Raw genomic sequence first — 23,311 nt, 5'->3', positions numbered from 1 at the left:
ATCTCCTGTTAGGAAACGAGTTAGGACAAGTGACAGAAGTCTGTGTAGGGAAGCACTTTGGTTCCAGTGATCATAACACCATTAGTTTCAACTTGATCATGGACAAGGATAGATCTGGTCCTAGGGTTCAGGTTCTTAACTGGAAGAAGGCCAAATTTGAAGAAATAAGAAAGGATCTAAAAAGCATGGATTGGGACAGGTTGTTCTCTGGCAAGGCTGTGATCGGTAGGTGGGAAGCCTTCAAAGGAGAAATTTTGAGAGTGCAGAATTTGTATGTTCCTGTCAGGATTAAAGGCAAAGTGAATAGGAATAAGGAACCTTGGTTCTCAAGAGATATTGCAACTCTGATTAAGAAGAAGAGGGAGTTGTATGACATGTATAGGAAGCAGGGAGTAAATAAGGTGCTTGAGGAGTATAAGAAGTGCAAGAAAATACTTAAGAAAGAAATCAGGAGGGCTTAAAGAAGACATGAGGTTGCCTTGGCAGTCAAAGTGAAGGATAATCCAAAGAGCTTTTACAGGTATATTAAGAGCAAAAGGATTATAAGGGATAAAATTGGTCCTCTTGAAGATCAGAGTGGTTGGCTATGTGCGGAACCAAAGGAAATGGGGGAGATCTTAAATAGGTTTTTTGCGTCTGTATTTACTAAGGAAACTGGCATGAAGTCTATGGAATTAAGGGAAACAAGTAGTGAGATCATGGAAACTGTACAGATCGAAAAGGAGGAGGTCCTTGCTGTCTTGAGGAAAATTAAAGTGGATAAATCCCCGGGACCTGCAGAGTGTTCCCTCGGACCTTGAAGGAGACTAGTGTTGAAATTGCAGGGGCCCTGGCAGAAATATTTAAAATGTCGCTGTCTACAGGTGAGGTGCCGGAGGATTGGAGAGTGGCTCATGTTGTTCCGTTGTTCAAAAAGTAATCCAGGAAATTATAGGCCGGTGAGTTTAATGTCGGTAGTAGGTAAGTTATTGCAGGGAGTACTAAGAGACAGAATCTACAAGCATTTGGATAGACAGGGACTTATTAGGGAGAGTCAACATGGCTTTGTGCGTGGTAGGTCGTGTTTGACCAATCTATTGGAGTTTTTCGAGGAGGTTACCAGCAAAGTGGATGAAGGGAAGGCAGTGGATATTGTCTACATGGACTTCAGTAAGGCCCTTGACAAGGTCCGGCATGGGAGGTTAGTTAGGAAAATTCAGTCGCTAGGTATACATGGAGAGGTGGTAAATTGGATTAGACAGTGGCTCAATGGAAGAAGCCAAGGAGTGGTAGTAGGGAATTGCTTCTCCGAGTGGAGGCCTGTGACTAGTGGTGTGCCACAGGAATCAGTGCTGGGTCCATTGTTATTTGTCATCTATATCAATGATCTGGATGATAATGTGGTAAATTGGATCAGCTAATTTGCTGATGATACAAAGATTGGAGGTGCAGTAGACAGTGAGGAAGGTTTTCAGAGCCTGCAGAGGGACTTGGGCCAGCTGGAAAAATGGGCTGAAAAATGGCAGATGGAGTTGAATACTGACAAGTGTGAGGTATTGCACTTTGGAAGGACAAACCAAGATAGAACATAAAGGGTAAATGGTAGGGCACCGAGGAGTGCAGTGGAACAGAGGGATCTGGGAATACAGATACAAAATTCCTAAAAGTGGCGTCACAGGTAGATAGGGTCGTAAAGAGAGCTTTTGGTACATTGGCCTTTATTAATCAAAGTATTGAGTATAAGAGCTGGAATGTTATGATGAGGTTGTATAAGGCATTGGTGAAGCTGAATCTGGAGTATTGTGTTCAGTTTTGGTCAACAAATTACAGGAAGGATATAAGTAAGGTTGAAAGAGTGCAGAGAAGGTTTACAAGGATGTTGCCGGGACTTGAGAAACTCAGTTACAGAGAAAGGTTGAATAGGTTAGGACTTTATTCCCTGGAGCGCAGAAGAATGAGGGGAGATTTGATAGAGGTATATAAAATTATGATGGGTATTGATAGAGTGAATGCAAGCAGGCTTTTTCCACTGAGGCAAGGGGAGAAAAAAACCAGAGGACATGAGTTAAGGGTGAGGGGGGAAAAGTTTAAAGGGAACATTGGGGGGGGCTTCTTCACACAGAGAGTGGTGGGAGTATGGAATGAACTGCCAGATGAGGTGGTAAATGTGGGTTCTTTGTTAATATTTAAGAATAAATTGGACAGATACATGGATGGGAGGTGTATGGAGGGATATGGTCCGTGTGCAGGTCAGTGGGACTAGGCAGAAAATGGTTCGGCACAACCAAGAAGGGCCAAAAGGCCTGTTTCTGTGCTGTAGTTTCTATGGTTCTAAACTGCAATATCTCACACTTGTCTGTATTAAACTCCACTGGCCATTTTTCAGCCCATTTTTCCAGCTGGTCCAATTTCCTCTGCAAGCTTTGAAAACCTTCCTCACTGTCCACTACACCTCCAGTCTTTGTATCATCAGCAAATTTGCTGATCCAACTTACCACATTATCATCCAGATCATTGATATAGAATGATATAGAATTGATATAGAGCAGCATTTGCTGGCTCTGGTCCTGAACTTGCTGGAGTTCAGAAGAATGTGGGGGGGGTGATCTCATTGAAACCTATCAAATATGGAAAGGCCTAGATAGAGTGGATGTGGAGAGGATGTTCGTTATAGTGGGGGAGTCTAGAACCAGAGGGTCACTGCCTCAGAATACAAGGATGGAACTTTAGAGCAGAGATGAGGAGGAATTTCATTAAACAAAGCATGTTGAATCTGTGGAATTCATTGCCACAGATGCCTATGGAAGTCAAATCATTGGGTATGTTTAAAGCAGAGGTTGATAGGTTCTTGATTAGTAAGGGCATCAAAGGTTACGGAGAGAAGACAGGAGAATAGGGTTGAGAGAGATAATAAATCTGCCGTGATGGAATAGCAGAGATTAAATGGTCTGAACGGTCTAATTCTTTCTCTATGTCTTATGGTCACAGGAGAGAATTGATTGAAGTGTAATCTTATGAAATATTCTATACAAGGTAGCAAGTTTGAATAAGTCTGGGTTGTAAAGTCCAGCCTATGTTAAGAGAATGAAGGTCTTGCCCTGCTTAGATCCCTGACTGAAATGAGTTTGTTGAGTTCAGTGCAGACTGTAGGCCTCACCAGAGGGCAATGAAAGTGGTTTTGGTTGTGGGAATGGTTGAGTCAGGTAAGGGACTAAAGAACCACAGAGGTTTCACGCACAAAGGGAGAAAGGACAAGCAACTTTTCTGTCTACGTAAAGAACACCACCAACCAGGCCATGCTGTCTTCTTGCTCACGACTAGCATAGTGCAGGGGATATAGAAGCTTTAGGAATAGTCATTACCCTACAACCATCAGACTGCTGAACCAGTGTGGATAATTTCATTCACTACTACTCTGAACTGATTCTACAATCTACAGCCCCACTTTCAAAGACTCTTTACAACTCATGTTCTCAGTATTATTTTTATTTGCAGAGTTTATCTTCTTTTGCACGTTGCTCTATCATTCATTGTTTTTGTATAGTTTTTTTGTAAAATTCTACTGTATTTTTGCTCTGTAAATTTCTGCAAGAAAATGAATCTCAAGATAGTATATAGTGACATATCAGTACTTTGATAATAAATTTACTTAGAACTTTGAACCTGTAACATTAACATTGCTTCTCTCTCTATAGAAGCTGCCTGGGTCACTACTTTTTTCAGCATTTGTGTTCATATTTCAGATTTACATTATCAGAAATATAGTATTTTGCTTTTATATAGGTCAAAAAAAGCCAGTATTAAATGATAAAGTGGCCCCAATACCAACGAATGATGAAAGTCCACAAAACTAATTTAACATGACTGTATACTTGTGATCAAGTTAGCTGCTTATTTTCTTGGGGAAACGGTAGAAGTATACTCAGTTATTCTTTTAATTACATCTTAATTTATTTATTGCGATACCACACAGAATCGGGTTTTATGTCCCTTCAAGCTGCACAATCCTCTGATTTAGTCCTAGCCTAATCATGGGACGATTTACAATGACCAATTAACCTATCAGCTGGTACGTCTTTGGACTGGGAAGAAACTGGAGCATCTGGAGGAAGCCCACGTCGTCACAGGGAGAATGTACATGTTTCTTAGAGGCAGCAGCGGGAATTGAACCCTGGCTGCCCGTACTGTAAAGTGTTTTACTAACCACTACACTACCGTGCAAAGCAACAAATTTCATGATATCATCACATCAGTGATAATAAATCTGACTGATAACCACATTATTCTCCATTTGACAGATCTTCAGCTCCTTACTTAACCTGCCAAACTTTCACTCACTGACTTAAAAATGGAAGAAATTATATAGTTAACTTGGGTTTATATAAAAATGACTCTGAAGGAGGCCTTTTTAGCACCAAGCAATTACAGAGGTATTTGTAGTTAAAACTGAGCCCTCTTCAATGACTTCCTAGCTCTATCATTAATCAATATCTCTCCATAGTGACTCTAAAGTGTTATCACTATACCAGAATCACAGCCATTTCATATCTCCGATGCCTTCTTTGACCTTACCTCCCAACATATTAGCTGTTACCACCATCACCTCTCAATTACTTCTGCTAAATCACTGTCACCTGAGATAATTGTTTTCATTCATGAAGAAATCAATGTAAGAAAATTCCATGAAAACTCTAAGGGAAAGTGAGGTTACTTCTACCCTTGGGTTTATTGGGATAAACAAACCTTCGATTCTAAGTAGATGTTGGCCAGGGACATTTTAGCGATCTTGTACAGGCTCACAGAGAGGGTGATTGCACACAGCACAAAGAGGGTATCGTTGACGGCCACACGGACAAACACAATGGTCCTGGTTTCACTATGTGTGATCTTCACAAGCAGGGCACAGGTCAAATTGACCAGGAAGAACAGGAGACTAGCCAACAGGAAAGCCAGCTGAAGGGGGAGCCTGCAATGGAAAAAGAAACTAATTCAGACTTAGTCATGGAGTATTACTACAAGGAAACTGGCCCCTCAGCCCAACTCATCCATGAATAGTATCAGATCGACTGTGAAAATGGGCGAGCACGCATGCAGCCGATCGATCGCACGGTGAATCGGTTGGACCTCCTTCGCTCAGGAAGCACTCAGGGCTTTCGAGTGCGCATGTTTTTGTCTTGGCAGTGTTGGTTCGTCACTTCCACCCTGTAAGTTCCCCAGCAAGTACATTCAGTAAAAACGGTTAGACCGTTGTCTACTGTTGTTTTTGCTCAGTGCATACTGTAACAGTCATGGTGCCCACCAAACCATTTATTTATTGAGTAACAGCGCAGAATAGACCCTTCAGGCACTTCGAGCCATGCCGCTCAGCAATCCTCCAATCTAATCCTAACCTAACCGTGGGACAATTTACAATGACCAATTAACCTACCAACCAGTACATCTTTCAACTGTGGGAGGAAACTGGAGCACCCGGAGGAAACCCACGTGGTCACAGGGAGAACATACAAACTCCTTACAGACATCAGCAGAAATTGAATCTGGGGTGCCTATACTGTAAAATGTAGTGCTAACCACTACGCTATTGTGTTACTTGCATTTAGTCTCTATCCTCTAAGCCCCTTCTCTCCATCTACTTATCCAAATCGCCTTTCAATGTTGTTACCCTACTTGACTCAGCCACTGCTGGCAGCTCATTTAGCTTGAGATTTATTTATTTACCACATGTACATCAAAACACTCAGTGAAATCTGCCTTTGTGGACTGCCCCCAGCACAACCTAAGGCTGGGGCCAGCCCGGAAGTGTCGCCCACACATTCCACAGTTGACGTGCCCATAGTGTTCAGCAGAACAACATAAGCAACAACAACCAGTACACAATGTGTACCATCTACAAAATGCAGGCTGCTGCTCAGCTCTGGCAGCACAACCAGCAAGTGTGTGGCTGTACCACCACCTGCAGGCTCCCCTCTGAACTGGAAACGTATCTCTGTTACTTCATTAACACGAGAGATTCTGTAGATGTAGGAAATCCAGAGCAACAAACACACACACACAGTGCTGGAGGAACTCAGCAGGTCAGGCAGCATCTACGGAGGGAAATAAAGTGTTGTTGTTTTAGGCCGAGACCTTTCATCAGGACTGGAAAGGAAGGGTGTAGAACCCAGAATAGAAAGGTTGGCGGGGGGGGGGGGAGGAGTGCAAGCTTAAAAGGTGATAGGTGAGACCAGGTGAGGAGGAAACTGGGTGGGTGGGGGAACTGCGGATGAAGTAAGAAGCTGGGAGGGGTTGGTAAAGGGCTGAAGGAAGGAGAATCTGATAGGATAATGGACCATGGAAGAAAGGGAAGAAGGAGGGAAACACAATGCTGATTAATCTACTGGAAAATTGAATTTGCCTTGCAGTCCTGATAAAGGGTCTTGGCCTGAAATATTGATTGTTTATTCCTCTCCATAGATGCTGCCTGACCTGCTGAGTTCCTCCAGAATTGTGTGAGTGTGTATGTTGCTCTGGATTTCCAGCATCTGCAGAATCCTTTGTATTTATTATATACCTGGCAGTGGCTGTCAACTTATTGACTAATGTGAGCCAAGCTTGGTCAATACTTCACATGGAGTGCATCTCCATAGGTGACTGCCAGTGTATCCATTATAAAAACTTGTTGCATTTGTAATGAAGTGAGCTGCTGCAGGAACTGACTGGCTTGGATCCACACCTCAGCTGAGATCCACTGCTGTTCAGTGTAGATTGTGACGACAAGTCTACTATAATCCATTACAAAATGTGTCTGCCTAGAACAGCAATGCCACCTTAAGCATGATGGTAGTGTAATGTGACTGTCCACATATAAAGGCAACTCTCTCCAAGGAGTATCACCTTGTTATTGTGAAGAGGCTTGTGTGCTCATAAGATCTCAAGAGCAATGTCGCCTGGCACTTCGCTCCTGGTAGGGTCGCCCATGGCGATAAGGTCAAGGAAGAGGTTCCAGACAAAGCGGCCCAACCAAGACCTCAGTGGTGGAGCTGGCCGAAGATGTTGATTCATCACAAAGGCAGTGAAGGAGGAGGAAAGCCGCAGAAGTGAAGGATCCCCAGTCGTCTCGTATTCTGTGCCACTGCACCCTGACCCCAATCTGTCAAGGACCATGTGGTGGCTGCCCGTGCATGGGTATCACTGTGTTAAAGACATAGAAACATAGAAAATAGGTGCAGGAGTAGGCCATTCGGCCCTTCGAGCCTGCACTGCCATTCAGTATGATCATGGCTGATCATCCAACTCAGAACCAGTACCAGTCTTCCCCCCCATACCCCTGGTCCCTTTAGTCACAAGGACCATATCTAACTCCCTCTTAAATATAGCCAATGAACTGGCCTCAACTGTTTCCTGTGGCAGAGAATTCCACAGATTCACCACTCTCTGTGTGAAAGAAGTTTTTCCTAATCTCAGTCCTAAAAGGCTTCCCCTCTATCCTCAAACTATGACCCCTCGGTCTGGACTTCCCCAACATCGGGAACAATCTTCCTGCATCTAGCCTGTCCAATCCCTTTAGGATTTTATATGTTTCTATAAGATCCCCCCTCAATCTTCTAAATTCCAACGAGTATAAGCCTAGTCGATCCAGTCTTTCATCGTATGAAAGCCCTGCCATCCCAGAAATCAATCTGGTGAACCTTCTTTGTACTTCCTCTATGGCAAGGATGTCTTTCCTCAGATTAGGGGACCAAAACTGCACACAATACTCCAGGTGTGGTCACCAAGGCCTTGTACAACTGCAGTAGTACCTCTGCTCCTGTACTCGAATCCTCTTGCTATGAATGCCAGCATACCATTCACCTTTTTCACCGCCTGCTATACCTGCATGCCCACTTTCAATGACTGGTGTATAATGACACACAGGTCTCGTTGCACCTCCCCTTTTCCTAATCGGCCACCATTCAGATAATAATCTGTTTTCCTGTTTTTGCCACCAAAGTGGATAACCTCACATTGATCCACATTAAATTGCATCTGCCATGAATTTGCCCACTCACCTAACCTATCCAAGTCACCCTGCATCCTCTTAGCATCCTCCTCACAACTAACACTGCCGCCCAGCTTTGTGTCATCCGCAAACTTGGAGATGCTGCATTTAATTCCCTCATCTAAGTCATTAATATATATTGTAAACAACTGGGGTCCCAGCACTGAGCCTTGCGGTACCCCACTAGTCACTGCCTGCCATTCTGAAAAGGTCCCGTTTATTCCCACTCTTTGCTTCCTGTCTGCCAACCAATTCTCTATTCACATCAATACCTTACCCCCAATACCGTGTGCTTTAAGTTTGCACACTAATCTCCTGTGTGGGACCTTGTCAAAAGCCTTTTGAAAATCCAAATATACCACATCCACTGGTTCTCCCCTATCCACTCTACTAGTTACATCCTCAAAAAATTCTGAGATTCATCAGACATGATTTTGCTTTCACAAATCCATGCTGACTTTGTCCAATGTGCTGTTATCACATCTTTGATAACTGACTCTAGCATTTTCCCCACCACCGATGTCAGGTTAACCGGGCTATATTTCCCCGGTTTCTCTCTCCCTCCTTTTTTAAAAAGTGGGGTTACATTAGCCACCCTCCAATCCTCAGGAACTAGTCCAGAATCTAAAGGGTTTTGAAAAATTATCACTAATGCATCCACTATTTCTTGGGCTACTTCCTTAAGCACTCTGGGATGCAGACCATCTGGCCCTGGGGATTTATCTGCCTTTAATCCCTTCAATTTACCTAACACCACTTCCCTACTAACATGTATTTCCCTCAGTTCCTCCATCTCACTGGACCCTCTGTCCCCTACTATTTCCGGAAGATTATTTGTGTCCTTCTTAGTGAAGACAGAACCAAAGTAGTTATTCAGTTGGTCTGCCATGTCCTTGCTCCCCATAATCAATTCACCTGTTTCTGTCTGTAGGGGACCTACATTTGTCTTAACCAATCTTTTTCTTTCCACATATCTATGAAAGCTTTTACAGTCAGTTTTTATGTTCCCTGCCAGTTTTCTCTCATAATCTTTTTTCCCCTTCCTAATTAAGCCCTTTGTCCTCCTCTGCTGGACTCTGAATTTCTCCCAGTCCTCAGGTGAGCCACTTTCCCTGGCTAATTTGTGTGCTTCTTCTTTGGAATTGATACTATCCCTAATTTCCCTTGTCAGCCACGGGTGCACTACCTTCCTTGATTTATTCTTTTGCCAAACTGGGATGAACAATTGTTGTAGTTCATCCATGCGATCTTTAAATGCTTGCCATTGCATATCCACCGTCAACCCTTTGTGTCATTTGCCAGTCTATCTTAGCTAATTCACATCTCATACCTTCAAAGTTACCCTTCTTTAAGTTCAGAACCTTTGTTTCTGAATTAACTATGTCACTCTCCATCTCAACAAAGAATTCCACCATATTATGGTCACTCTTACCCAAGGGGCCTCTCATGACAAGATTGCTAATTAACCCTTCCTCATTGCTCAATACCAGTCTAGAATAGCCTGCTCTCTAGTTGGTTCCTCGACACGTTGGTTCAAAAAACCATCCCGCATACATTCCAAGAAATCCTCTTCCTCAGCACCCTTACCAATTTGGTTCACCCAATGTATGTGTAGATTGAAGTCACCCATTATAACTGCTGTTCCTTTATTGCACACATTTCTAACTTCCTGTTAAATACCATCCCCAACTTCACTACTACTGTTAGGTGGCCTGTACACAACTCCCACCAGCGTTTTCTGCCCCTTTGTGTTATGCAGCTCTACCCATATCGATTCCACATCCTCCCGGCTAATGTCCTTCCCTTCTAATGCGTTAATCTCCTCTTTAACCAGCAATGCTATCCCACCTCCTTTTCTTCCATGTCTATCCCTCCTGAATATTGAATACATTCACACACAGGCATTCTCCATTAGGGGAATATCCCATAGGGAGAAAATCATACTCCACTCGAGTGCTCACGCTGCTACTAATATTGGCAACTAATATTGGAAATGTATCACTGTTATTTCATTAGTAATGTTTTTTAAATGTTTTCTGCATAACTATAGTGGTTGATCATTACGCGGAAACTGAAAGCTGCTAATGAACCATCTCATGGTAATAAATTGTTGAGTCTACAATAAAATCAACAGGGACGAGAGTGGAAAATATGCAAGGGTGTTCAGTGTCACCTGTCTGCATTTGACCGATCTCCCTCTCACGGCTGCTGGTGGAAGGTGCAGATTCCTTGAGTCTCATGCTGCAAGGTTCGATTGCCTTGGCATCTCGTGGCTGTGGACTCACTTTTAGCTGCGGTTTGACATTTAGTGTTCTCAGTGCTGAAAGTGCTTTACTCTTTGCATGATTTGATTGAGGTCTGTAACCATCAACCCAGCACAGAACTGACTAACTCAATAGCCGTGGCTGTCGGCTCCCAGACAAGCTTTACGTGCCCCGGCAGCTCGTGACTGTGGACTCACTTTTGGGGACTCTACAATCTGACACTCAGTGCTTTGTGTGTTAGTCACTTTTCGCTGCCTGTGCGATTAGATTATTTTTCGCACAGTGGTCTTGTGTGGGTTTTTTTTTCATTAAACAGGTTTTATGTTGTTTCTTTGTTTTGTGGCTGCCTGCAATAAGATGAATCTCAAAGTTGTATGCAGTATATATACTTTGATAATAAATGTACTTTGAACTTTGAAAATATTAGTGTGGGCTGTAAGTTTATTGTATCTTAGCTGTTCACTGTAGACTATTAACTTCTATACAGCAGTAGAATATTGTGTTCACTTCACTGTATGAAAGCTGTACAGTGCAGAGTATTATGTTACAATGTGCTATTGTATTACAGACTGACCATCATTATACAATCCAGCAAGTGCCTCCACTATTTAATAATTCAAATTTATTGTCATCTGACTGTACATATATACAACCAAATGAAACAATGTTCCTCTGGACCACGGTGCACCCACAAAACATATATCACACACAGCACATAACACAAAATATTACCATGAACAAGTTAATAAAATATAATTCAAAATGCATGTGAAGTGCACAGCAAAGGTGAGCAGTACAGTGAACAGCTTGCTGTCCTAATGACGAGAATTCAGTGGTGGCAGAGTATTCATTAGTCTCACAGCCTGAGCAAAGAAGCTGCTACACAGTCTGGCAGTCCTAGTCTGATACTGCTGTACTTCCTTCCTGATGGTAGTGGGTCAATGGGATCGTGAAGTGGATCGTACGGATCCTCAACAATGCTTCGGGCCCTTTGTATACAACGCTCTTGTTAAGTGTCACAAATAGCAGGGAATGTCCTCTGACCACCAGATGACACAAGGGACTATAGGCTCAACAATGCCATGGAAATAGAAAATGATTAACATTGGGCCCCAGATCTAAGAAAGGATGAGCTGGCATTCAAGTAGATCCAGAGGAAGTTTACAAGAATCATCCTGGGAATTAAAGTGTTTACATATGAGGAATACCTGATGAGACTCTGAAGGAGGTATCTCTGAAACCTATCAAATATTGAAAAGCCTAGATAGAGTGGATATTGACAGCATGTTTCCAATGTTGGGAGATTCTAAGACGAGAGGGCACAGCCTCAGAATAGAAGGACATCCCATTAAAATACAGATGAAGAGGTATTTCTTAGCCAGAGAGTGGAGAATCCGTGGAATTCATTGCCAACGGAGGCTGTGGAGGCCAAGTCATTGGGTATATTTAAAGCGGAGTATGATAGTCAGGGCATCAAAAGTTATAGGCAGAAGGCAGAGGAATGGGGTTGAGAGGGAAAATAAATCAGCCAAGAGCAAATGGTGGGTCAAATGGCCCAATCCTGCTACTGTGTTTTATGGTCTTATTGTACACTGTGACTGTACTGTACAATAACCATAACAGCTTTTGTATGGCAGGAACTAGAACGGGTTTGTTATTGTCAAATGTACCAAGATACAGTCATACAGAACAGATCATTACACAGTCTATCGAGGTAGACAGAACCAGGCAAAACAACAATACAAACTAAAGTTTAGCAGCTACAGAGAAAGTGTAGTGCAGGTAAATGACAAGGCACAAAATCATAATGAGGTAGATTCTGAGGTCAAGAGTCCAACTTATCGTACTAAAGAACTATTTAATCATCTTATACAGTGGGATAGAATCTGCCATTCAGCCTGGACAGTTGGTACAGATGAGATAGATAGGAAAGTTGGCGCAGTTGAGATGGGACGGTTGGCGCAGACGAGATGGGACGGTTGGCACGGATGAGATGGGATGGTTGGTACAGTTGAGATGGGACGGTTGGTATGGATGAGATGGGACGGTTGGCGCAGACGAGATGGGACGGTTGGCACGGATGAGATGGGATGGTTGGTACGGATGAGATGGGACGGTTGGTACGGATGAGATGGGACGGTTGGTATGATTGAGATGGGACGGTTGGCACGGATGAGATGGGACGGTTGGTATGATTGAGATGGGACGGTTGGCACGGATGAGATGGGACAGTTGGTGCAGATGAGATGGGAAAGTTGGTATAGATGAGATGGTTGTGCTTTTAGGCTTTTATATTTTCTGCCTGATGGTTGGGGGCAGAAGAGAGAATGTCTGGGGTGGATGGGTTTTCTAATTTCGATGGCTGCTTTACTGGGGCAGTGAGAGATAAAGACAGAATGAAGTGTGTACTGTAAATGCTTTACCTGTATTTTTGAAGCTCTGGATGATACTTGGATTTTGCTTTAAAGATCACCTGGAATATGAAAAAAAACAAGTGATTCACTAAAGTCCACACATGACCAGGAAACACACAGAAAATGCTAGAGGAACTCAGCAGATCACGCAGCATCAGTGGAGAGGAATAAAGAGTCAACAATTCAGGCTGAGACCCTTCATCAGGACTCTTGAAGGGTCTCGGCCCTAAACATCTATTCTTTATTCCTCTCCATAAATGCTGCCTGACCTGCTGAGTTCTTCCAACATTGTGTGTGTGTTAGTCTAGATTTCCAGCATCAGCAAGATCTCCTGTGTTTATGCCCAAGAGAGTCAGTGCTGAAGTAAAGTAGTAATATATATTGTCACCTGCTTCATGGCTTCCAATAAGGATTTTTTTTTACATTAATCGGAAAACAGGTAAATTGGAAAAGATTAAGTTAATTTTGATCAACACACAAACGAAATGCTGGAGGAACTTAGCAAGTTAGATTCTATGGAGGGGAGTAAACAGCTGACTTTTCATGCCAGGACCTTTCAACAACTGTTTTCCCCCTCCACATAGAACCTGCCTGACTTGCTGAGTTCCTCCTTTGTCTCAAAGGTCTTCAACCTCTTTCACTCTTCACAGATGCTGCCTGACCTGCTGAGCATTTCCACCCTTTTCTGTTTTAATATCACATTTTCAGCATCTGCAGTTTTCTTCTGGTATTTTCAAAAATAAGTGCATCTTCAATGATACAGTAGAACAGTAGCTTAGTTATTTGACAGAATTCTGACAGCATTGATTCAGAGATGCAAGTTTGAGTCCCATCCTGGTATCTGCGAAATTTAATTCAATTAAATAAATCTGGAAGTTTACGACAGCTGTTTCCCTCACCCCCCACTATTTTCCCTTCACCTATTACCTGCCGGCTTGTACTTCCTGCCCTCCTTCCACCTTCTTATTTTGGCTTCTTCTCCTCTTCCTTTCCAGTCTCGGTCCAAAACATTGACTGTTTATTCCATAGATGCTGCCTGATTTGCTGAGTTCCTCCAGCACTTTGTGTATTGACCTCAATTAAGTTGTGCGGCTTACTTAGATGTCATTAACTAATTTGCGTGTTCTTCCCTGGTTATACCTCACGCAGGAAGTTATCAACTACTGAACACAATGGAGTACTGACTCAGAAAGTTTAAAATATTTGAAGAGAGAATTAGATTGGTATTTTGAAAGGAAGGATATAACCAGATGTGGGGAAAAAAACACAATGGGCAGTAGAAGACGACAGATGACGTAGAAACATTGATTGCAGGAACAAAGCCAATGTTCTCTGTCATTCTGTTTATATCAGCTTTTCAGATCTACACAACTTCCACTGCTTGTTTTTAGAGTGAACACCGTCCAGGTGCCAGGGTCCGCGATGTTTCCGAATGTGTCCACAATATCCTGAAAAGAGATGGTGAGCAGCCAGAAGCCGTGGTTTATATTGGTACCGATGACATAGGTATGTGATGAGAATATGCATAAATTAAGATGTTAGCTGGCCTGGGCTGCCACCAGTGGGATCAGCAGTTGGTCTGCCACCTGTCTTCAGGAGAGAGAGAGAGAAGGAAAACAATGAAGCAGCATTTGGAGATGTTAATGAAGGGACGGGAGAGAGGAACGGAAGGAGAGCTGTCAAGATCGGCTCCCCCTTTGAACCCTGAACTGTTTGAAGTGATGGACAGGCGATACCCCAGCAGGGGGATAAAAAGGGACAGGTTCGCTAAGGCAGGACACACACGACACCCCGAGGCAACGAGACCCTGGAAGCGGTGCGTCTCCCACATGTCGGTGGGAAGTTTTCGACGGCTGGTCGCGGGACAAGCCATAGACACGCGGTGGAAAGGTACGATCGGCGGGAACCTGGTGTGTGTCCACCCTTGCCTGGGTGCCAGGTTCACCGCAGAGAAACGATCGTATCTGGAAACGGAGGGGTCACGGTCGGTGACCTCAGATGACATCACAAAGGGCTCGCACGAAAGCTGACTGCGAAGGTCTGTGTGGAAGCCGTTTGAATATTCATTCGTTTTGCTCTCTCTCTCCTTCCCCCCACTGTCCATCTCCCACGGCAGCGATTACTGCGAACTGAACTGAACTAAATTGAACTGAACTTTGCGTTACTTTGAAACTGGTCATTTACCCCTGGACAACGATAGAGCTTGATTGATCCTGTTATCTTAATTCTGTGTACATGTGTGTTTATCATTGCTGAACTGTTGCATTTATTATCCTTTTCATTAGAGTACTGTGTTGCTTGTTTCTTTAATAAAACTTCCTTAGTTCTAGTAATCCAGACTCCAACTGAGTGATCCATTTCTGCTGGTTTGGCAACCCAGTTACGGGGTACGTAACATAAGTGGGGTTCTCGTCTACGATTTTGAACGCTAAATTTGGGACGGAGTAAATTGATTGGGTTAAAATTCCTGAATGAAAGAAAAGACAAACAGCAGAAATGGAGGCTGAGGAATTTATAAAGGCGCCGACCTTGGAGGCATTAGAGGATGCCAGGAAAACGGAATTGGTAGCTGTGGCCAAACGGTTGAATCTTGCTAAGGGGAAGTCGACAATGAGGAGAGAGGAGATACACAGAGCTATCGTAGAGCACTATGTATCTAAAGGTGTGTTTCCCCAAGGGGAGCTGGAGGTGGTGTCTATTGAAAAACCTGCTGGAGACGCGGTACAGGTGCAGCTTGAAAAACTGAGACTCGAGCACGAGTTCCAGGTACGGCAGTTGGACCAAGAAGAGAAAGAGAGGGACAGACAGTTGGAGCAAGAAGAGAAGGAAAGAGAGTTAGAAAGGCAAGAGAGAGAGTTAGAAAGGCGGGAGAAAGAGAAAGAGTTAGAAAGGCAGGAGAGAGAGAGAGAGAGAGAGAGAGAGAGACAGTTGGAGCGAGAGGAGAAACAGAGGGAAAGGGAATTCGAGCTGGAGAAGTTAAAGATAAGGGCAGAGCAGGGGCCCGTGCCAAACCAAGGTGGAGGGTTCCAGGTGACCCAGGAGGTTAGGCTGGTTCCCCCATTTGACGATACCGACGTGGATCGGTACTTTCTCCATTTCGAAAAAGTTGCTACAAGTCAGGACTGGCCGAGGGATAAGTGGGCTGTTTTGCTTCAGAGTGTACTGAAAGGGAAAGCCCAACAAGCTTATTCAGCTTTGTCCGCGGAAGATGCCCAGAGGTATGCGGTGGTGAAAGAGGCCATCCTCAGGATTTATGAGTTGGTCCCGGAGGCGTACTGGCAGAGGTTCCGGAATGTGAGGAAGCAGTGGGACCGCACGTATTTAGAGTTTGCCCGTGAGATGCAGACATATTGTGAGCGTTGGTGCGCCTCAAAGGGGGTAGATGGGGATTATGACAGACTGCTACAGCTGATCCTGATTGAGCAGTTTAAAGGTTGTGTCCCTGAGGGTATGAGACCCTACCTAGATGAGAAAGAGGCAGCCACGTTAGCCGCAACTGCTAAGTTAGCGGATGAGTATGCATTGACGCATAAAATGAACTTTGCCCCGAGTAAAGGCTACCAGAAGGGTAGTCAGGACGGCGAGGAGAGTCCGCCAGAAAAGTCAGAAAGTAAGCCGGGGACTAGTGAGAAGGATAAGGTAGACCGGGAGCAGTCTGGTAGGAAGTCTCCTGGGATCGTCTGCTATAATTGCGGGAAAGTCGGACACTTTGCGTCCAGGTGCTTTGCCCCAAAGAAGGAGACGGGAAAAGGGAAAACGGCGATTTTGACTGGCTGTATCAAGCTGGTAAATGAACCGCTAGGACAGGACAGGTCTGCCAAAGTTCAGGAAGGGCGTGAGAGGTTTATCTCGGCCGGATTTGTGTCGGTGAAGGAGGGGTGAAAACCAGTTCCAGTGCGGATCTGGAGAGACATGGGAGCGTGTCAATCACTGATACTGAAGAGTGTATTAGAGTTTAGCTCAGAGACCCAGACTGGGGAGGTCAAGGTCAAAGGTATTGGGGAAGGGGCACAGGCCCTTTGCACCAGATATACTTACAAAGCAACCTGGACTCTGGACTAGTCATGATCGGGGTGAGGCCTGAATTACCAATGAAAGGCGTGGAAGTCTTGCTGGATAATGACCTCGCCGGGGGAATCGTGTTCCCAGCCATGAGATTGACAGGTCAGGCTGCCAGCATTGAGGCCCCGCCCATGGACTTACAGGTTCATCACGGGACTGCGGTAGTAAATTTAGCTGAGACGTTTCTGCCAGCCTTGTACGAGAAGGGGGTAGAAAGTGAAAAGAAGGAGTGTAGTGAAACAAGAGGTGGTGAGGGAGCTGAGACAGACTCAGCATTAGCCAGGAAAGAATTTGTGCAGGCGCAGGAGTGGGACGAGGGGCTGATGGTTTTGGCGGAGGCAGCTCTCTCTGACGCAGACTTAACAAGGGAACTAGTAGGCTATTGTGTGGAGGAGGAAGTGCTAAGGAAGAAAGGGAGACCAAGTACTGTACCCGCAGATGAGGAATGGGGGGGTGGTGCAAAAGAGTCATGGGGATGAGATTTTTAACCTGGCCCACAAGGTACCCCTCGGTGGACATGTTGAGGTGCTGGAGGAAACAGTTGGTGGAATCATGAAAGAGGTTTACTGGCTGCCCAGGAGGAAGGATGTTATTGATCATGGCAGACACGAACTGAGACGGTCACAGGCTTTTGATATGCTAACAAACCTAGTCGGTGTTAGCGCGGAAATCAATGAAGCTAGGGTCTCCCTGATAAGAAAAAAAAACATTTTGAAAAGATGAGTATGGTATCGACCAGATGGGAGAAGGCTATTGTTTTGGCCAGCTCTGCTGATAAGGTCTCTCCCTTAATCCCCGAACAGAGCGACTCTTTAGGAGAAGTAATTAAACGACTCGCACACGTGTGTTTGATTGTCCCGAGGCGATGCAAAGAACTGGGACGTTGAGTGGTGTTTGTTACAGTAGGTCAGCCTAGCGAGCAACATTCCTATAGAATGAGTAATTCAGTGACGAAAGGGCTGACAAACACAGAGGTGTGTATTGGCGATGTAATACGGCTGTCTGAAGCCAGCTTGATAGTGAACCTTGAAAAAAATGAGTTCGGCCACACGAAGGTCACTTACCTGGAAATTGTGGTGACACAGGGGCAGCTGGCAGCGATGCAAGCTAAAGTGTGGGCTATCTCTGACATCCCAACCCCGACAGACAAGAGGGCCCTCAGAAGGCTCTTGGAGATGGTGGGGTACTGTAGGAAGTTTTGCAATAACTCTGCGGTTACTACCCCTCCCCCTCCTACTAAGCCCTTGCGAGAGAAAACTAAGTCGGAATGGGACGACCCTTGTTATTGTGGTCCGGGACGAAACCCAATGAGAGATTACATTGATCGCAATTCATCAGTGTTTTTGGCCACTATGAAGTTTGCTAAGTTGGAGCCTGGTCTAAGGGATTATTAATTACACATATAAAAGGAACAGAAAATGTGATGGCTGACTGTCTGTCAGGTGTTGACAACTTCAAATTCGCTGTATTAGCCAAATAGCTGATAAAGATGTATATTTGTGTGTATCAAATAATGTATTCATGTTTGTAATTTTTACCCCGGTAAAAATCCTGAAAGGTGGGAAGTGTGACGAGAATACACATAAATTAAGATGTTAGCTGGCCTGGGCTGGCACCAGTGGGATCAGCAGTTGGTCTGCCACCTGTCTTCAGGAGAGAGAGAGATAAGGAAAACAATGAAGCAGCATTTGGAGATGTTAATGAAGGGACGGGAGAGAGGAACGGAAGGAGAGCTGTCAAGATCAGCTCCCCCTTTGAATCCTGAACTGTTTGAAGTGATGGACAGGCGATACCCCAGCAGGGGGATAAAAAGGGACAGGTTCGCTAAGGCAGGACACACACGACACCCCGAGGGAACGAGACCCTGGAAGCGGTGCGTCTCCCACAAGTCGGTGGGAAGTTTTCGACGGCTGGTCACGGGACAAGCCATAGACGCACAGGGCGGAAAGGCACGATCGGCGGGAACCTGGTGTGTGTCCACCCTTGCCTGGGTGCCAGGTTCACCGCAGAGAAATGATTGTGTCTGGAAACGGAGGGGTCACGGTCGGTGACCTCAGATGACATCACAAAGGGCTCGCACGAAAGCTGACTGCGAAGGTCTGTGTGGAAGCCGTTTGAATATTCATTCGTTTTGCTCTCTCTCTCCTTCCCCCCACTGTCCATCTCCCATGGCAGCGATTACTGTGAACTGAACTGAACTAAATTGAACTGAACTTTGCGTTACTTTGGAACTGGTCATTTACCCCTAGACAACGATAGAGCTTGATTGATCCTGTTATCTTAATTCTGTGCACATGTGTGTTTATCATTGCTGAACTGTCGCATTTATTATCCTTTTGATTAGAGTGCTGTGTTGCTTGTTTCTTTAATAAAACTTTCTTAGTTCTAGTAATCCAGACTCCAACTGAGTGATCCATTTCTGCTGGTTTGGCAACCCAGTTACGGGGTACATAACAGGTAGAAAAAAGAGTAGGTCCTGAAACCAGAATACAGGGAGTAGGAAGGAAGCTGAGAAGCAGGACCTCAGGGGTAGTGTTCTCGGGCTTACTGCCTGTGCTACACAACAGTGAGGATAGGAATAGAATGAGGAGGCAGATAAATGCGTGGCTGTAGAATGGGAACGGGGGCAGGGATTCGGATTTCTAGATAATTGGGACCATCTGGGACAGGTGAGACCTGTACAAACGGGGCAGTTGCACATGTGGGCAGATTTGCCAGAACTGTTGGAAGAAGTTTAACCTAATATGGCAGGGGGATGGGAATCAGTCTGACAGTGCCGAGGATGAGCCAGCAGGTTTACAAGTAGATGATGGGTGTAACATGAATGTAAGGAAGGGCAGGCCAATGATTGGGTACAAATGCAGACAGGGCAAAGAGTTGAATTGTACCACAGAGGCAAAATTCAAAAGGTCTTGGTCCTGGAGGACTGGAAAATTGCAAATGTCACTTCACTTTTTTAGAGGGAGGAAGGCAAAAGAAAGGAAATTATAGGTCAGTTAGCCTACCTCAGTGGTTGGGAAAGTGTCGGAGTCTATTATTAAAGATAAGGTTTCAGGGTACTTGGAGATTAATTATAAAATAAGTCAAAGTCAGTATGGTTTCTGTGAAGGGAAATCTTGCCTGACAGACCTGTTTGGGCTGTTTGGGGAATTAACAAGCAGGGTGGACAAAGAAGAGACTGTGGATGTCAATTACTTGGATCTTCAGAAAGCATTTGATAAGGTGCCACATCTGCCTTCTCACCATATTCTTTGATGCCCTGACTGATCAGAAAACTATCAACTTCTGCCTTAAATTATACCCACGGACTTGGCCTCCACTGCAGTTTGTGGCAGAGCATTCCACAGATTCACTAATCTCTGGCTAAAACAAAAAATCCTCCTTACCTCTGTTCTAAAAGGTCACTCCTCAATTTAGAGACTGTGCCCTCTAGTTCTGGATACCCCCAGCACAGGAAACATCGTCTCCACATCCACCCTACCTAGTCCTTTCAATATTCGGTAGGTTTCAATAAAATACCCCCACACATTCTTCTCAATTTCAGTGAGTACCGGCCCAAAGCTGCCAAATGCTCTTCATATATTAACCCTTTCACTCCTGGAATCATCCTCATGAAACTCCTCTGGACTCTCTCCAAAACAACACATCCTTTCTGAGATATGGGGCCCAAGACTGTTGACAATACTCCCAAGTGTGGCTTGACTAGTGTCCTATGAAGCTTCAGCATCATCTCCTTGTTTTTATACTCTATCTCCTTGAAATAAATGTCAACATTGCATTTGCCTTCTTCACCACAGACTCAACCTGCAAATCAACCTTCTAGGAGTCTTGCACGAGGACTCCTAAGTCCCTCTGCACCTCTGATGTTGCAACCTTCTCCCCATTTAGATAATAGTCTGCACTATTATTCCTTTTACCAAAAAGCATTATCATACATTTCCCAACACTGCATGCTATTGCCACCTTTTTGCCCATTCTTTCAATTTGGTTCCAATTTCCTCTGCAAAGAAACAGTCAGTTTTGGTCAATCTCCCCACTGCTCCTCCCCAAGCCTCTGTGGGGAAAAATAAAGTTCCAAAGAATAACATACAAAATTCTGGAGAATCTGTTATGTTTATGAAAGTTCCAAATTTCAATGATGAGAGAATTCTCAACGTGAACCGAAATGACATGACTATAATGTTAAGTCAATGCCCTTCATTCTGGGCTTTCACACCCGACAAAGCAGTTTCTCTGTTCATCCCTAAATTTCACCCTTTCCAACACCCTCATCTCAACTCACCAACAGCACCTCTGTTGGATCTGTCCACAATTCACCCCAGGAAGAGAATACAAGCCCAGCTTGTGCCTCATTACCCACATATTTAAACAGTATTGGGAAATGTATGATAATGCTTTTTGGTAAAAGGAACCATAGTGGAGACTATTATCTAAATGGGGAGAAAATTAAAATGTACAAGGTGCAGAGGGACTTAGGAGTCCTCGTGCAAGATTCCCAGAAGGTTAATTTACAAATGCAATGTTGGCACTTATTTCAAGGGGAATATAATATAAAAGCAAGGAGATATTGCTGAGCTTTTTTAAGACTCTAGTCAGGCTGCACTTGGAGTATTGTCAACAATTTTGGGCCCCATATCTCAGAAAGGATGTGTTGTCTTTGGAGAGAGTCTAGAGGAGGTTCACAAAGATGAAGGGGTTAACATATGAGGAGCGTTTGGCAGCTTTGGGCCTGTACTCGCTGGAATTTAGAAGAATGCAGGAGATCTCATTGAAACCTACTGAATATTGAAAGGTCTAGACAAGGTAGATGTGGAGGGGATATTTCTTATGGTAGGGGTATCCAGAACTATAGGCCACAGCGTCAAAATTGAGGGGTGACCTTTTAGAACAGAGGTAAGGAGGAATTTTTTTAGCCAATGCTCTGCCACAGACTACGATGGAGGCCAAGGTATATTTAAGCCAGAAGTTTATAGTTTCCTGATTGGTCAGAGCATCAAAGGATATGGTGAGAAGGTGGGTGCATGGGGTTGACTGGATCCGGGATCAGAAATGATGGAATGGTGGAGCAGACTCGATGGGCCGAATGGCCTAATTCAGCCTCAATTTTTTTTATGGTCTTATGGAACCTAAGGCAAAAATGATTATCTGAAGGTACACTGCTGGTGATTAAATCTCACTGCAGGACTCACCCCTTGAGTGAGGGGATCCAAGTTCACTAAACCAACCTCAACATAGAATTTAGGTTGAAACTCCACCACAGGTTTGCTAAAGGCGTATGTCAATGATAATAAATCTGATGCTGATTCTAACTCCTTTACCTCTGTGTGTCCACCTGAAAGCAAGCAGGACTTTCATTACCTGAGTGGACTGTCATCGAAGAATCAGAAGCAGGTTTAATGTCACTGACACGTGTCGTAAATGTGTTGTTTTGTGGCAGCAGCACAGTGTAATGTATAAAAAAAACACTACAAGTTGTGATAGTGACCTAGAGATCGAGAGAATGATGGAGAATGCCAGAGGTAAGTTTTTACTTTACACAGAGACTGGTATATGTGTGGAAGAGTCTGCAAGGGGTGGTGGTCGAAGCAGATATAGTACCGTACAATAGTCTTTGCTTTACTATTTTGTACATTTTTATTGCACATTGGTAAATTATTGTGTTTATTATTATTCTGTACTTTATTATTAGTTAAGTCTGCACTCTGCTAAGAGTGTTTTTAAATGTTGCTGCTGTAACGAAAGAATTTCCCACTCCAGATGAATAAAGTATTATTATTATTATTATTATATCAGGAATATTTAAGAAACTCTTCGATGAAAGAAAAATGGATGGCTATGGAGGAAGAAAGGGTTAGATTGATGCTGGTAGTCTGAAAGGTCGGTACAAAGGGCCTGTACTGTGCTGTATAATTCTAGATAGATAGACAGATAGAGCAAAAGAGCAATAATGAGGTAGTGTTCATGGTCTGTTCAGAAATGTAATGGCAGAGAGGAAGAAACTGTTCCTTGAATATTGAATGTAGGGCTTTTGTCTAAAATTTATGTGATTAATATATATCCAAAGAAGAAACCCCTCATGCTGTTTTGTTTTAATATTCCTTTGATTCTTCTGTTTGGTTGCTGTTAACAGCGGTGTGGAGATTAACCTTTTCCTGTAGGAAAGAGTAAATCAGCCTTACAGAAAGTTGGCATTGTTAAGGCTGGACCTCAGTGACACAATACTGTGTGCTGTCACAGGATGTGCTGAACCATGCCATCTATGCTCTGAGAATGTTATTCAACAACATGCCGACCCTTTGCATGGCATTTAGTGCATAAAGTCAAGTGAAAGAAAACCCATAGTTAAAGCACATGATGAAATTCTCCTTTATAACTCCTAAAACACCTTTTGTTTTATAACATCCCAAAGTACCACGGACCACTTGATGGGGCAACATAGCACCCAGCCTTCGTGTGATGGCTGGCAGCTTGCTGTTGTAGACTGACGTGGGACAGCTTGTAGACTTATAAAGCAATAGGGGACAGAAAGAGTCAAAGGAATAACACTTTGTACACAGGTCTGGTTATTCCAGTTG

The 23,311-nt window shown here is 44.1% G+C and overlaps 1 protein-coding gene across 1 annotated transcript in view; it reads right to left on the bottom strand.

Moving 5' to 3' along the window:
* The window catches only part of LOC140193905 (G protein-coupled receptor 137Ba-like), a 48,033-nt gene that overhangs the window by 10,528 nt on the left and 14,194 nt on the right, over positions 1-23,311 (bottom strand). Inside the window, 2 exon segments of the mRNA XM_072251058.1 lie at positions 4,723-4,945; positions 12,684-12,733. Of these exon segments, the coding sequence (XP_072107159.1) occupies positions 4,723-4,945; positions 12,684-12,733 (273 nt within the window).

The sequence above is a fragment of the Mobula birostris genome, chromosome 2, assembly GCF_030028105.1.
Source record: "Mobula birostris isolate sMobBir1 chromosome 2, sMobBir1.hap1, whole genome shotgun sequence".
In the NCBI taxonomy this organism is placed as follows: Eukaryota; Metazoa; Chordata; class Chondrichthyes; order Myliobatiformes; family Myliobatidae; genus Mobula; species Mobula birostris.
The sequence above is the reverse complement of the archived record's forward strand: the minus strand, read 5'-3'. Positions and strand labels throughout refer to the sequence as shown.